A 15,813-nucleotide genomic window follows, 5' to 3' on the forward strand; every position below is an offset into this window, starting at 1 on the left:
AGGCTTTGGGAGATTTGTCCTTACCTGGAGAATAGGGCATGGAATAGAGCAGACTGGCAAAAGAGGACTGCCTGTCACCTCCTCTTAACAAAGCATGCTAGGAACAGGAGGAGTGTGGTGGCCTTCGTAATGCAGCCTTATCTATCTCTTAGTCAGTGTTCAGGAGGATAGCCCCAAAAGAGGAGCTGCTTTGAATGGACCCTGAAAGGGGGGGGACATTGACCAGTGAATAAACTACTTCTGTCAGAGTGCTCTGCTTACCACTGACTGCTGCAAGCAATGAAGGGACCATAACAGTTGTGTAGCACTGTAAGTACAATACATGTTGTCGCCATTAGGATGACCTTATCCTTAACATACTAGAGCATGACGCATAACACTGTGCTTAATCAATCCACTGGAGGAGAAATTGGGAGATTGCCACAGTCTGTTTCCTTTCACTATGCATGAGGGCAGGGAGGTTTTCATTTCAGAAACACAGGCCAATCTATTCCCTCAGCACAACGTAAATAAAAATAAGTTGATATTTTGCATGTAACTCTAATTTAAAAGTTTTATCCAGGCATGCTGAGTGCACATTTCATGTCAAAGTAACCTCATGTGATGCGCTGAATGCCAAAACTGAGTCTAACACAAAGTAAATAGCCAGGAATTATATTGCTGTCGGTTATCCCTTCGGTACAGATTTCAGGCTCCTTGCCAGTGCATTATAAGGGCATGTGGAAATTCCCATTCTGGTCTATATAGTCCTGGGTCCTGCCATCAAAAGTGGTCAGTCCTAGGTACTTGAGAGGAAGGTACAAGAAACCCTGAAGTGTGAGGTTATAGGATAATCTGTCCCCAGGGAAAATGTCTACCTAATCCCCAACAATTGCAGGTGGCTTAAGATCAAAACAAGAGCAATTATATTCCTTCCAAAGCTATTTTAAATCACTTACTTTTTGTCTCTGGTTGGTCTTGTTATCTCTATAAAATGTCCAATCCTTTCTTGGATACTGCTCAGCCTTCATGATGTATTGTGACAGTGAGTTCCACAGGTTAATGGTGTGAAAAATAGTTTCTCTTATCAGATTTGAATTTGCCACCTTTGCACTGAATATTCTTGCCCCTCTCCTCAGCTACTGCTCATATTGTAACTGGTCTGTGGTTCCATAATCTGCAGCAACACTGTCAGGCTGGGTCTGCTAACCAGCTCAGAATTAACAAAATATATGTAATGTAATAAAAGAAAACAGCAAAATAATGCATCAAAATTTATCAGGGACACTTTTGCATCTCGACAGTGTAATAGCTGCACTACGCTTGGGTGAGATCGCGTCTCACTCTGAGGGCTTGGCTACACTATAGAGCCTTTGCTGGTATAGCTATGCTGGCAGAGCCCCCTAGTGGAGATGCATAAGCCAATGGAAGGAATTCTTCTTCCAGCATAGCTATGCCTGCTCCCTGAATGATATTTGCTAAGCCAACACTCTTCTGTTGCCGTAGTTGTCTATACCAGGGGTTTTGCTGGCATAGCTATGTCTGCTGGGATTGTGTGTGTGTGTGTGTGTGTGTGTTTTTCCCCCCCACACTCCTAGTCAACATAGCTATGCTGGCAAAACTCTGTAGTGTAGGCTAAGCCTGAGTATAGACAGTTTCCTAAGGCTCTAAGACGAGAACATTTTGAAGAGCTATATACCATAAATACTGAGTATAGAGTACAGCCTTGCATGGGGAAATACACAGTCCAGACTGAGCTGTTCCACTGTGAAATAGAAATAGGATCTGTACTGTGAAAGATGGCACAGCTGTCTTAATAGTTAGCATCCAAATACATTTGGTTCTGAATTTTAGTGGTGATGACCCACAAAACATATACTCTGCAAAGAAATCAGGAAAAGCTAAAAAATGCCGCAGGGCTTTGAAGTAATAATTATCATCCTCTGACATAAGAACGGGAGATCCTCTCAACTCCATCCACTACTGAGGAATGAATGAGTTTGGTTGGCGCATACATCAAAGGTCTTTCCTAGTAATTTGCTTAAGAGATTAAAAATGAAATCTGAGGGAATTATTAAAGAAGAGCAAGCTGACTTTTTTTCTTGGAGGGAAATAAGAACAATTAAGCATCTATTCTGTCTGAAAGTGATTACTGAAAAGCTTTGTGACAACCTTCAGCAAACAGCAATTGCATCTTAGTTTCGGTGACATCAAATAAAGCATTTGAGTCATTGAGGCCTGACTAGATCTGTTTATTACCAGGGATGGGTGACTTTGGTTGAGATACAAATGAGCTAGATAATGCTTTTCCTTTGCAGAATGGAAATCTCTAAGACACTGCATTGCTAGACCATGAAATGCATCATGCATCTTAGCTTACAGAAATATTTTATGAAAAAAACTAAAGACAAATAGTGTTAGGTTTGTTACTGCACTTCTTCCACTCAAATATGCTTTTACAGGGATTGATCAAGAGAGTGGGAAGCCATTTGGGTGGGAGCTAGTGTGGCCTACTGATCATTGCATAGTCCAGTGTGTCAACTTCTAGATTCTGTTCTTATCTCTGCTACTCTCTCTCACTGATATTGTGGAAGTAATTTAATCTATCTGCGTACCCATATGATTGCCTCATTTTACCCATCTGTAATATTGGTATAATATTGAGTGATCTTACAGGAGCATTGTGAGTCTTAATATTTGTAATTTACATAGAGTTCTTTAAATGAAAGGCTTTCTACTTGTAAAATTATTACCACCATTACCATTTTATTGTTACCTTTATAAACGATGAGTTACCAGAGAGCAAGAAAGAAAACAATCAATATCAAAACTAGCATCATTATGTAGCAACTGAAATAAAATGTTCTGAATAGATTTTTGGAAAAATGCAGATGCTTTGTAGCATTAATGGAAGAGCAATGATACATCTGAAGGATATTCCTAAAATCCTTAAGTACTAATGTGTTTGTTTGGAAGGGTTGCAAAGGCTGCTTGAGAGACTGGCCTGCTTCACAAAGGTGAAAATTTTAACATTGCATAAGAATGATAGAGCATTGTACAGTGCATAAGTGTAGTTGATTGATTATACCTGGGAGGCAGACAATCGCATTCACTATTCTTGTACCTCTGTCTCTCAATGGTATATAATAATACTAAATGAACTATATCTGATCTCTCAGTTCTATTCTATAATGTATCCATAAAGAGACTTTACCCATTTGAACTTGAAAATGACAGCAGGATTATTTTTGTTCTGTATTTCAACAACAGTAAGGAGTTTGCTTATTTGGGGGAGGATTTGCAGAGTGAGGTGTGAGAATTATTTATGACATAACCAATTGTGCACTAGAAGGAACATGTATCAATTTGACTAGGGGGAGGTGGGCTGGGAGGGGCAAAGAAGATGGTCCAGTTTGTGATTCATATTTAGAGGAAATCTCATAATATTTCATAGATTTTTAAGGCCAGCAGGGACCATTATTAACATCTAGACCAGGGGTAGGCAACCTAGGGCACGTGTGCCGAAAACGGCACATGAGCTGATTTTCAGTGGCACTCACACTGCCCAGGTCCTGGCCACTGGTCTGGGGGGGCTCTGCATTTTAATTTATTTTTAAATGAAGCTTCTTAAACATTTTAAAAACCTTATTTACTTTACATACAATAATAGTTTAGTTATATATATTATAGACTTATAGAAAGAGACCTTCTAAAAACGTTAAAATGTATTACTGGCACGCAAAACCTTAAATTAGCGTGAATAAATGAAGACTTGGCACACCACTTCTGAAAGACCCCTGATCTAGACCAGTGATTGTCAACCAGGGTACGTGTACCACTGGGGGTACGCAGAGGTCTTCCAGGGGGTACATCAACTCACCTGGATATTTGCCTAATTTTACAACAGGCTACAGAAAAAGCACTAGTGAAGTCAGTACAAACTATAATTTCATACAGACAATCACTTTATATTGCTCTATATACTGTACACTGAAATTTAAGAACAATATCTATATTCCAGTTGGTTTATTTTATAATTATATGGTAAAAAGGATAGCAATATTTCAGTACTAGTGTGCTGTCACACTTTTTGTATTTTTAAGTCTGATTTTGTAAGCAAGTAGTTTTTAAGTGAGGTGAAACTTGGGGGTACGCAAGGCAAATCAGACTCCTGAAATGGGGACAGTAGTCTGGAAAGGTTGAGAACCAACCGATCTAGACTGATCTCTTGTATAACACAGGCCAGAGAATGTCGCCCAGTCATTCCTGTTTTGAACCCAGTATTGTTTGGTTGAACCAAAGGACATCTTTTCAAAAGATATCCAGTTTAAATTCTTATAGTGTATTTCCTGGAGGCCCGCCCCTTATCCCCTGCCCAACATGCTATAAAAACTCCAGGGGAGTTAAAAATATTTACTCCAGACAGCTCTGGCTAAATTTAAGGCCTGTTCCTTATCTACCTCTTACCTAAAGAATCTGATGTATTCTCTCTCCTATTTAGATTCTTTGGAGAGGGGTTTCATCATTGAGGTTGAGCCTTCTTCTTGGGGGGCTCAAGACATCATAGTAATAATGGATACTATTTAAAATATGAGCTAGATGAATAATTAACAATTGTTTCATGAATTCTTCCAAAGAACTGGTTATAGAATACATCCTTTATGGACTGACAAAGGGCCACAGAATACTCCACAGTTTAAAGGCTACAACAGTTGCCATGTTTGGGGACAGTAAACCTGTCTCTTTTTTGGCTGTATATTTAGGAATAAGATTGTAAAGGGGACACCACATAATGAGTCTAGAGCATCATGTGCAAAGCTGACTTACAGCTAATAAACATAAAAAATCTTAATGCATTTTTCAGAGAGATTCCAGTGTTGATATTGATCTATTACTGATCTTGCAGTGGTAATCTATAGTGACCATAAATGGCCGTCCAACGTGGGGCTCAGAATCTTAATGCCTCCACCTGGTCACTGCTAGACAATAAAGACTTTGGCAAAAGTCCACTATGGCTTGTGTAACAGTTAGAAACCTTTATGAAGACACTGCTGTGTTCTGGAGTAATGGTCTACAGGAGGAGTTTCACACTTTTTAATAGTGTGGCTCGCATCCTAGTGCAGGCTGTCTCAGGGACTACTCTCCTCACATACATGACCACTGCCACAATTTGTCATATAGAAGTTCCCTAAAATATATATATATATATATATATACATATGTGCTTTTAGCTGACTTTGAGATGGTGGGTGTTTTTGAAAAAAGTTGTTTACATTGATGGCTCTTTCTGCTCTTCATTTCATCTCTTGTTGGCCCTCAAAGTCTTCTGTTTTTAAAGCCGGGAGATAGCTGGTGAGCCTCCAATCAGTTTGAGAACTTCAGGTCTAGCCCACCAAATCATACACCAGTGCTAAGGTCAGAGCTGAGCAATACCAGTAAAGTAGTATGGTTTGAATATGTTTCAAATTAAAAAAGGTAATGGTTAGAGGTGAAAGTGAATTGGAGCACCAGATCACATGCCCTTTCAACTTCCGGAAGGTCAGATCCAGCTGTGAAGTAAGTGGCTTGCAGTTTGTCTCTTGTATTCTACAGTTTTAACACTTTTTTATTTCTCTGAATTTGATTTTTTTTGATGAAATAAAAATTAATGACATTTACAAAAACAGTCAGTAGTTCAGTGTATAAAGCTAAGCACTGTATGTTTCAAAGGAATCCATTTGTTACAATCAAAACATAGTTCTAAGTGAAATGTCATTTTCTCCCAATTTTACAACTGAAGATACATTTATAAGTGTGTGTATGTTTCTGAGAAGATGACTTCAAGACCAGGCAATTCACACAAGATCTTATAAACTAAAGTATCAAAATCTCCCTAGTAAAGCCTTGTATAAATCTTATTATTATATGATCTTTCCAGATGTGAAAAACTTAATTAGATATGGCTCTGTTTGTAAATTGACACAAAAATCTGTTCCATCCATTTATTTGCTGTGACGTGGGGGCTGGTCAAATTTCCACTTTATGCTGGGAGTCATCTTGGATATAACTAGCAACCTCAACCTTACTGATATTCTATCAAAGACTGTCCCATCGTGAAAGCTTGCAAGGCTCAAGGTAGCTAATTAAAGAATAGACTATAAATAAGGCTAAGATTTTGTTACGGATATTTTTAGTAAAAGTCATGGACAGGTCATGGGCAATAAAGAAAATACTAAAAATATACATGACAAAATGGGAAACTGCTGGGCAGCTGGGAATTCTGGGGGCCCCCACCACTCATGGGGGCTCTGAGTTCCAGGGTCCCCCTCCACCCACAGCTTGGAGCTGCGGGGATCCCCCGGCTGCCCACCGGGCCTGGGAGCTGCGGGGATCCCCCGGCTGCCCATGGTGGCTCAGAGCTTTGTGAGTTCTGCTGCTCCCTGCCACCGCAGGAGGCGGCAGGATCCTGAAGCTCCCAACTGCCACAGAGGTTTTTGGAAGTCACAGAATCAGTGACTTCCGCAACCTCCATGACAAAATCGTAGCCTTAACTATAAATGTCTCAGTGGTATAGATGTATTCCTTCCTGAGAGCTTCTAATTTTAGGGCATAGCCAAGTATATTCAACAGCTTGTACTCCTATTTGTGTTAGCACCAGTACATCTGCATGACATGCCAGTTGGCAATGTTCCAACCTTTAAGTAAACCTTAAAGGCAAATAAAAAGAACCCCAAATATCGTAATTTATAAACTGTACTCATGATTTCTAAACACTTGGGGCTGACAATATTGCAGTTCTTGCTCACAAAACTAAGTGGTGCATTATGTGTGCTTATCTAATTCCAAATTTGATTCCAGATCAATGTTTTCAATTTGCTGCTGTTACCAGAGTAGACTGAATCAAAATCCCCGGGTCCAAAGAACCTCAGTGTTCAGGGTGTTTGAAATCTGGATTAAGATCTGAATTTTGTGGCTCACGCTCATCTTCAGTTAAAACGAAGTGTTAATACAAAGGCACAGCAAGGGATTCTGCCCATCTGCCTTGAGGTTTGTCTAGATGGGAATGTTTTTTCCAATATAGGTTTTCCCACTATAACTTTACCAGTATAACTACACTTAAACAGTGTGTCCACACCATGTTGTTTATGCTGGCTTAATCTAATTCTTTTGTGAGACACTGACTAGGCAGCCCTGTGTTTTTTTTAAAATAACCACTCTGTGTTCTGGCCAGATATACCATGTTCTGCCGCTTGCTTGGTTTTTCTTGTGGTGGATCGTGGGATACCACGTGGAACTCTGGATGCCACCTGGAACAACTCCCATGATTCCTTTCCTGGTATCCTATAATTCTTCTGATTTTTAGCAGACCAGCACTTTCTCAAATTGCTGTCAGGCAGGATGGAGGAAGCACCACTGAGCACCACAATCCTGATCATCATTATTATGAACAGGAGATCCAGATGTATGACTGCCAATAGAGACAGGTAGCTTTAGATGAGTTGCCGCAGAGCCATAGCATTACCATCAGGTCATCCGCTCCAGATGATCCCAGAGCAGTTCAGAGTTCATTTACAGAGCAAAGCCTTTTGGAATTCTCCCTGTACTGTGATGTCAGCAGTGCTGGTGCCTCAACAATGCACAGCCCATAGCTGTTGAAATTGTTCAGTTGAAACTTTTTTCCCATCCTTCTCCAAGCTGACGGAAATGGAAGTCAACAAACAGCGTAAATAGTGAAAAGTAAATGAAAGAAATTTTTAAAAATAATGTAGATAGTCTGTGGTGTTGGCCAGTCACTCTGAAAGGATAAACATTGCATTAAGAACAATTGGTGGCCGTTGGACTTCGCTAGCTAACTGTTGTGAGGGAGTAATGGCCATTCAGCCACCTCGGTAATTTTTTTCTGAAGGTTGGGTGGGAGAAAAGTGAACTTAAAATCCAAACCTTCCATGAGTGTAGCAGACTAAAAAGCATCTGGAAACCTCTGGGGGGAAATAAAGAGTTATGAATGGAGAATAAAATATTGGTAGCGCAAAAGGGCTGTGGTGTCTAAAGAGCAGATGGGAAAATGTTGAGTTTGAAGTTTAAAAGACATGAGTATGAATCTTATTCAGTTAAGTGGGGGGAAGTGGTTTGGGTTTCCTTTCCTTGGAGGTTGGCTCCATGAGATGAATTGTCAAGATGTGCTATAAAGGTTTAAGATTTATAGGAGAGGGCCCTCAGAATGCTAATGAGCACCTAAAAATAGATACAAAAGGAAAATATAAACTGACAAACAGAACATCCAGCATAACAATAACTTCATAATCATGAGGCTGTTGCCAACTGGAGATGGAAGACATGGCATGACAATAAGCTTTTGTTATTCACATCTGAAAGTTAAAGGAGTCAGAGTGGAAACAGATGTTCTCTTGTACAGTGTATCAGAATAATTCTAGTAACAGTCAATTGTCACTAGAGCTGAACAAATAATTTGTAGCTAGAACTGGTCAGGATTTTTTTTTTTTTTTTAAGAAAGGTGATTTTCGTCAAATTGCTGTGGTTTTTTTTAACAACTTTATGAAAAATTGTTGACTTTGACATTTTTCATTTAAAAATTCCAAGCCTCCTCTTCCTCTAATGGTTTCTTGCGAACATGATTGCTATCCAGGAAATATTCATAGAAAAGAATTTGGTCAATAATTTTGGTCTGTAGATTGTTCACTAGTGGCTTGTTGAAGATATTCGATATCAACACATTGGAGATGTATTTTGGTTAGCTTTCATTGGATTGGACATGTAGGTCACATGGTACTGCCTCTGTTCTCTGACTGGATAGGTGTAGCTCTTATAATTAGTTTTCCAGTGAGAATACTGCTATGTATGAGTTAAAAGAATGCTGCCTGCTAATGTTTACTTAAAACTGGCCGCATCAGTGAGCAGTCTTGGAATCAAGCTCATTTGCTCAAATATTAATGGGGAGCAAGTGCCAAAAGACAGCAAACACAGCTGAAGGAAGTTCAGCTTTTTATTTGAGTAAACACTTATGTTGAATCTGAATATGTGTTAACTCCGCTCTAGCTTTTATCCACCGAAGTATTGATTTACATACGGTACAGCATGAATAGCTAAGAACCCCAGCAGGAATCAAGATTCTGTCTCTGTGGAGTCTTAGAACTTGTGTGCTCCCAACCCAGGGCTGATTCTCTATGGTGCTAAGTGCCTCCTGAGTGACCTGAAGATCCCTTGGTTTCAGTGGGTATGGAGAATGCTAAGTACCTTACAGGATCAGGACCTGACAAAGGTGGGTAATGTGTGGCAGATTTTGTCCACTGGAGACTCGCACTTCTCTTACAGAGGCAGGCTACTTTGGGCACTAGTTAGGAAATATCTTTTAAATCAGCTGTGGAGAAATATGAATTGAATCTTGGTTGGATTTTGGCTTGCAGATTTTCAATTTTTATTATTATGGGAATATTTACATTTTTCCTTGGGGGCTTGTATTGGAGAGAGGTGTTTCATCTCCTGAGTAATTTCTCTGAGAACAGATTTGAAATCTGTGAATGCATTTAATTTGTCATCTTTATATGCCAATTTGATTATAAATATTTAATCAATAGTTTTTATTTTCTTTCTGATAGTTCTGTCTTCCCTGCCTGAAACCACATCTTCCTAGTGCCTGAAAACTGAAGCAGAGCCTGGAAATGCAGGCAAGGATTTGGTAGGGGTAGTATGGACTCAAATATGAGCCCAGCAGTCAACTGAGAATACCTAAGCATAGCTGCAGGCTGGGGTAATGTGGAAACTTTGTTGAAGCAGGCCCATGTCTGTTAAAGCCACTAGTTCCTTCTGCCAATGGCCATCTTCTAAAAGAAGTGAGATTTGTAGGGGGAAAGGAAGAGAATGAGACTGCTTGGCAAACTGAAGGAATGTGACTGTTCTAGGTACAGATGGTAGCAGAAAAGTGTTGTGGTGTCACAAGCGAAAGGAGATGTAGGACCAGTTTCACAGTGAGTATAAATTAGCATTTTTACAGGAGAGCTCTATAAAATAGAGGTGTGTGTGTGTGTGTGTGTGTGTGTGTGTGTGTGTGTGTGTGTGTGTGTGTGTGTGTAAAATTAAAAATAGTTAATTAAATGAGACAGTTTCAGTAGGTGGTACTCAAGAAAATGCATAATTGTTTCTGGGTTCTGTAGAACTAATAAAACTTCTTGTGCATTGCAAATAGCAAATTCAGTGGAACTACACTCATTTATACCAGCTGAGGATCTGGTCCATAAGGTGCAGTGAAACCGGAGAAGTTAGAAGGAAGTTTTACTGTCCAAAGCCTATTGGGACCAAGGCCTGGTCTACACTACGGGTTTAGGTCGACTTTAGCAGCGTTAAACCGAATTAAGCCTGGACACGTCCACACAACGAAGCCCTTTCTTTCGACTTAAAGGGTCCTTTAAACCAGTTTCTTTACACCACCTCTGACGAGGGGATTAGCGATAAAACCGGCCTTTGCGGGTCGGAATTGGGGTAGTGTGGACGGAATTCGACGTTATTGGCCTCCGGGAGCTATCCCACAGTGCTTCATTGTGACCGCTCTGGACAGCACTCTCAACTCAGATGCACTGACCAGGTAGACAGGAAAAGACCCGCGAAGGTTTGAATTTCATTTCCTGTTTGCCCAGCGTGGAGAGCACAGGTGACCACGCAGAGCTCATCAGCACAGGTAACCGTGATGGAGTCCTCCCAGGATCGCAAAAGAGCTCCAGCATGGACCGAACGGGAGGTACGAGATCTGCTCGCCATATGGGGAGTAAAAGAAATGGAAAAGTATTAGAAAAGATCTCCAAGGCCATGAAGGACCGAGGCCATAACAGGGACACACAGCAGTGCCGCGTGAAAATTAAGGAGCTACGGCAAGCTTACCACAAAGCCAGAGAAGCAAACGGAAGGTCCGGGGCAGAGCCGCAAACTTGCCGCTACTACGCGGAGCTGCATGCGATCCTAGGGGGTGCAGCCACCACTACCCCAACCGTGTGCTATGACTCTCTCACTGGAGAAACACACAGGGAAGACGGTTCGGGGAACGAGGAAGATGACGATGGAGGTACTGTAGGTAGCTCACAGCAGCAAGGAAGCGGAGAAACCGGTTTCCCCAACAGCCAGGATATGTTTGTGACCCTGGACCTGGAACCAGTAACCCCCGAACTCACCCAAGACCCTCAGGGCACACAGGAGACCTCTGGTGAGTGTAACTTTGTAACTATTTGTAAACATTACAAAAAAAAAGCAAGCGTGTTTAATGATTACTTTGCCCTGGCAATCGCGGCCAGTACATCTACTGGAAAAGTCTGTTAACGTGTATGGGGATGGAGCGGAAATCCTCCAGGGACATCTCCAGAAAGCTCTCCTTGTTGAAATGGGGTGATTTTATTAAGGGGACATTCAGAGGCGCCCGTTCCTGCTCTTCTGACCAGAAATGTTTCCCGCTGTTAACCACGCGGTGGGGGGAGGGGTGAAGTGATCATCCCAGAGAATCGTGTGTGTGTGTGTGGGGGGGTGGTTTACTTGTGTTTGTGCCGCATGTTAACCAGGAAACCGCAGCCCCCTCCTTTTACATTGAAACCCCATTTTAAATGGACATCCCAATTCATCCTTGATATGGGAAATGCGCTGCTGTTTGCAACCTTTCCCGCATGTTAAGAAGGTTAAAAAAGCCAAAACACTGTGGCCTACCATGGCTGCCTGCAAGCCGAAATATGCGACCTTGTAATGAAAGAGTGTACCCATTGTTCTCTAAAATGTGTCTTTTTTAACCACCTCCCCCTTCTCCTCCACCAGCTGCAAATGTTTCTCCTTCGCAGAGGCTCGTGAACATTAGAAAGAGAAAACGTAGGACGAGGGACGATATGTTCACGGAGCTGCAGATGTCCTCCCAGGCTGATAAAGCACAGCAGAATGCATGGAGGCAGTCAATGTCGGAGATGAGAAAAGCCCAATATGAACGAGAGGAGAGGTGGCGGGCTGAATTGCGGGATGAACAGAGCAAGTGGCGGGCTGAAGACGATAGGTGGCGTCAGCTTGCAGACAGACGGCAAGAGGCAATGCTCCGTCTGCTGGAGCATCAAACTGATATGCTCGAGCGTATGGTTGAGTTGCAGGAAAGGCAGCAGGAGCAGAGACCGCCGCTACAGCCCCTGTGTAACCAACAGCCCTCCTCCCCAAGTTCCATAGCCTCCTCACCAAGACGCCCAAGAACACGGTGGGGGGGCCTCCGTCCACCCAGTCACTCCACCCCAGATGATCGCCCAAGCATCAGAAGGCTGGCCTTCAATAAGAGTTAAAGTTTTAAAATGCAGTGTGTCCTTTTCCATCCCTCCTCCCCCACCCATCCCAGGCTACCTTGGCAATTATCCCCCTACTTCTGTGAGGAACTAATAAAGAATGCATGAATGTGAAAAAACAATGACTTTATTGCCTCTGCAAGCGGGAGGGGAGGGTGGGGTGGGGTGGTTGGTTTACAGGGAAGTAGAGTGAACTGGGTCGGGGGGGGGGTTTGGAGGGTTCATCAAGGAGAAACAAACAGAAGTTTCACACAGTAGCCTGGCCAGTCACAAAACTCGTTTTCAAAGCTTCTCTGATGCGCACCGCGCCCTGCTGTGCTCCTCTAACCGCCCTGGTGTCTGGCTGCGCGTAATCAGCGGCCAGGTGAGTTGCCTCAACCTCCCACCCCGCCATAAAGGTCTCCCCCTTACTCTCACAGATATTGTGGAGTGCACAGCAAGCAGCAATAACAATGGGGATATTCTTTTCGCTGAGGTCTGAGCGAGTCAGTAAGCTGCGCCAGCGCGCTTTTAAACGTCCAAATGCACATTCCACCACCATTCGGCACTTGCTCAGCCTGTAGTTGAACAGGTCCTGACTACTGTCCAGGCTGCCTGTGTACGGCTTCATGAGCCATGGCATTAAGGGGTAGGCTGGGTCCCCAAGGATCACGATAGGCATTTCAACATCCCCAATGGTCACTTTCTGGTCCGGGAAGAAAGTCCCTTCCTCCAGCTTTCGAAACAGAGCAGAGTTCCTGAAGACGCGAGCATCATGTACCTTTCCCGGCCATCCCACGTTGATGTTGGTGAAACGTCCCTTGTGATCCACCAGGGCTTGCAGTAGCATTGAAAAGTACCCCTTGCGGTTTACGTAGTCGGTGGCTTGGTGCTCCGGTGACAAGATAGGGATATGGGTTCCGTCTATGGCCCCGCCACAGTTTGGGAATCCCATTTCAGCAAAACCATCCACTATTGACTGCACGTTGCCCAGAGTCACTACCCTTGCTATCACCAGGTCTTTCATTGCCCTGGCAAATTGGATCACAGCAGCCCCCACCGTAGATTTGCCCACTCCAAATTGATTCCCGATTGACCAGTAGCTGTCTGGCGTTGCAAGCTTCCACAGGGCTATCGCCACTCGCTTCTCAACTGTGAGGGCTGCTCTCATCTTGGTATCCTGGCGTTTCAGGGCAGGGGAAAGCAAGTCACAAAGTTCCATGAAAGTGCCCTTACGCATGCGAAAGTTTCGCAGCCACTGGGAATCGTCCCATACCTGCAGCACGATGCGGTCCCACCAGTCTGTGCTTGTTTCCCGGGCCCAGAATCGGCGTTCCCCGGCATGAACCTGCCCCAGTGACACCATGATTTCCACATTGCTGGGGCCTGTGCCTTGTGAGAGGTCTATGTCCATGTCAATTTCCTCATCACTCTCGTCGCCGCGCTGCAATCGCCTCCTCGCCTGGTCCGGGTTTCGCCTTGGCATGTCCTGGCTCTGCATATACTCCAGGACAATGCGCGTGGTGTTCATAGTGCTCATAATTGCCGCGGTGATCTGAGCGGGCTCCATGATCCCAGTGCTAGCTATGGCGCCTGGTCAGAAAAAAGGCGCGAAAGTAGTATCTGATGGACCAGGAGAAGGAGGGAGGGCGGGAGGGAGGGAGGGCCGAGTGATGACATGGCGTACAGGTACAGGAACAGGGAGAAACACAAACAACTGTCACACAGAATGGTCCCCCCAAAGATTAAACTGAAAACCCTGGGCTTAGCAGGCCATTGATTTCACGGAGGAAGGGGAAGCAAATGAATACAGAACAAATCTATTTTTTACATCTTAAGCTGGCAGCCGACGGTGCAGCATGAGTGATAGCCTCTCCAGTACGATGATGACGGTTACCAATCATAAAATACCATCATCTGCCAAAAGGCAAGGGGCTGCTGCTGTGTAGCAATGCAGCCCCACGTCTGCCAGCCCCACGTCCGCCAGCACCCAGCATCGCCCTCGGCCTCTTCTGGGTGCTTAGCAGACAATACTGGGCAATTGGCAGAAAATAGTATATTACGACTGGTAGCCATCATCATCGAAACAGTAGCATGTCTGCCCAGGTGGCCATGATTGACAGCCACACCAGTACGACGACGATGGGTACCAGTCATAATATACCATCGCCTGGCAAGGGGCTGGTGCAATGCAGCCCTACGGCTGCCAGCCCCACGACTATCTCTCATGCTACACCGTCTACCGCCAAAAGGCAGTTAGCAGCTGCTGCTGTGTAGCAATGCAGTCCCACGTCTGCCGGCACCCAGAGGACATATGGTGACGGTGAGCTCAGCTGAGCTGAGCGGGCTCCATGCTTGCCGTGGTATGTTGTCTGCACAGGTAACCCAGGTAAAAAGGCGCGAATCTATTGTCTGCGTTGCTGTGACGAGGGGGGAGGGGCCTGACGACATGTACCCAGAACTGCCCGCGACACTGTTTTGCGTCATCCGGGCATTGGGATCTCAACCCAGAATTCAAAGAAAAGGCGCGAACCGCTTCTCGGCTCTCTGAGCTGTGGCGCAAACGTAGTATCTGACGGACTAGGGGAAGGAGGGAGGGCGGGCCGAGTGACGACATGGCGTACAGGCACAGGGAATTAAAATCAAGAACGGTGGCTGTGCATCAGGGAGAGACACAAACAACTGTCACACAGAATGGTCCCCACCAAAGATTAAACTGAAAACCCTGGGCTTAGCAGGCCGTTGATTTGACGGAGGGAGGGGGAAGCAAATGAATACAGAGCAAATCTATTTTTTACATCTTAAGACGACGGTGCAGCGTGACTGATAGCCCTCGGCATCTTTCTGGGTGCTTGGCAGCAAATACGGGGCGGCGTATGACGATGGTCTTCAGGCCTATTGCACAATCGGCTGCTCAGGGAAGACTCTGCTAACGTGCGATGACCCGACTTGTAATAGGACGGCTAATAGTCGTAATACACCATTTACTGCCAAAAGGCAAGCCCCACGGCTGCCAGCACCCAGATCGCCGATGAAGGCTACCAGTCTACTGCACCGTCTACCGCCAAAAGGCAGTTAGCAGCTGCTGCTGTGTAGCAATGCAGTCCCACGTCTGCCGGCACCCAGAGGACATATGGTGACGGTGAGCTAAGCTGAGCGGGCTCCATGTTGTCTGCACAGGTAACCCAGGGAAAGAGGCGCGAATCTATTGTCTGCCGTTGCTGTGACGGGGGAGGGAGGGGCCTGACGACATGTACCCAGAACCGCCCGCGACACTGTTTTGCATCATCCGGGCATTGGGATCTCAACCCAGAATTCAAAGGGGCGGCGGAGACTGCGGGAACTGTGGGATAGCTACCCATAGTGCAATGCTCCGGAAGTCGACGCTAGCCTTGTACTGTGGACGCGGTCCGCCGACTAGAGCACCTAGAGCATTTTATTGTGTGGACACACACAATCGGCTGTATACAATCGATTTCAATAAAACCGGCTTCTATAAATTCGAACTAATTTCGTAGTGTAGACATACCCCAAGACTCCAGCTTGACATGATTCCAATAGATAT

At 44.3% G+C, this 15,813-nt stretch overlaps 1 protein-coding gene across 1 annotated transcript; it reads left to right on the forward strand.

The window, feature by feature from the left end:
* Window positions 1–9: 9 nt before the first annotated feature.
* Window positions 10–12,388, forward strand: LOC135972708 (mediator of RNA polymerase II transcription subunit 15-like). The gene is made up of 3 exons (XM_065551674.1): window positions 10–309; window positions 10,163–11,170; window positions 11,767–12,388. The coding sequence occupies exons 2-3, from the start codon at window positions 10,696–10,698 to the stop codon at window positions 12,267–12,269; spliced, it is 978 nt and encodes a 325-aa protein (XP_065407746.1). The 5' UTR covers window positions 10–309; window positions 10,163–10,695; the 3' UTR covers window positions 12,270–12,388.
* Window positions 12,389–15,813: the final 3,425 nt, after the last annotated feature.

This window comes from Chrysemys picta, chromosome 7 (genome assembly GCF_011386835.1).
Source record: "Chrysemys picta bellii isolate R12L10 chromosome 7, ASM1138683v2, whole genome shotgun sequence".
Lineage (NCBI taxonomy): Eukaryota > Metazoa > Chordata > Testudines > Emydidae > Chrysemys > Chrysemys picta.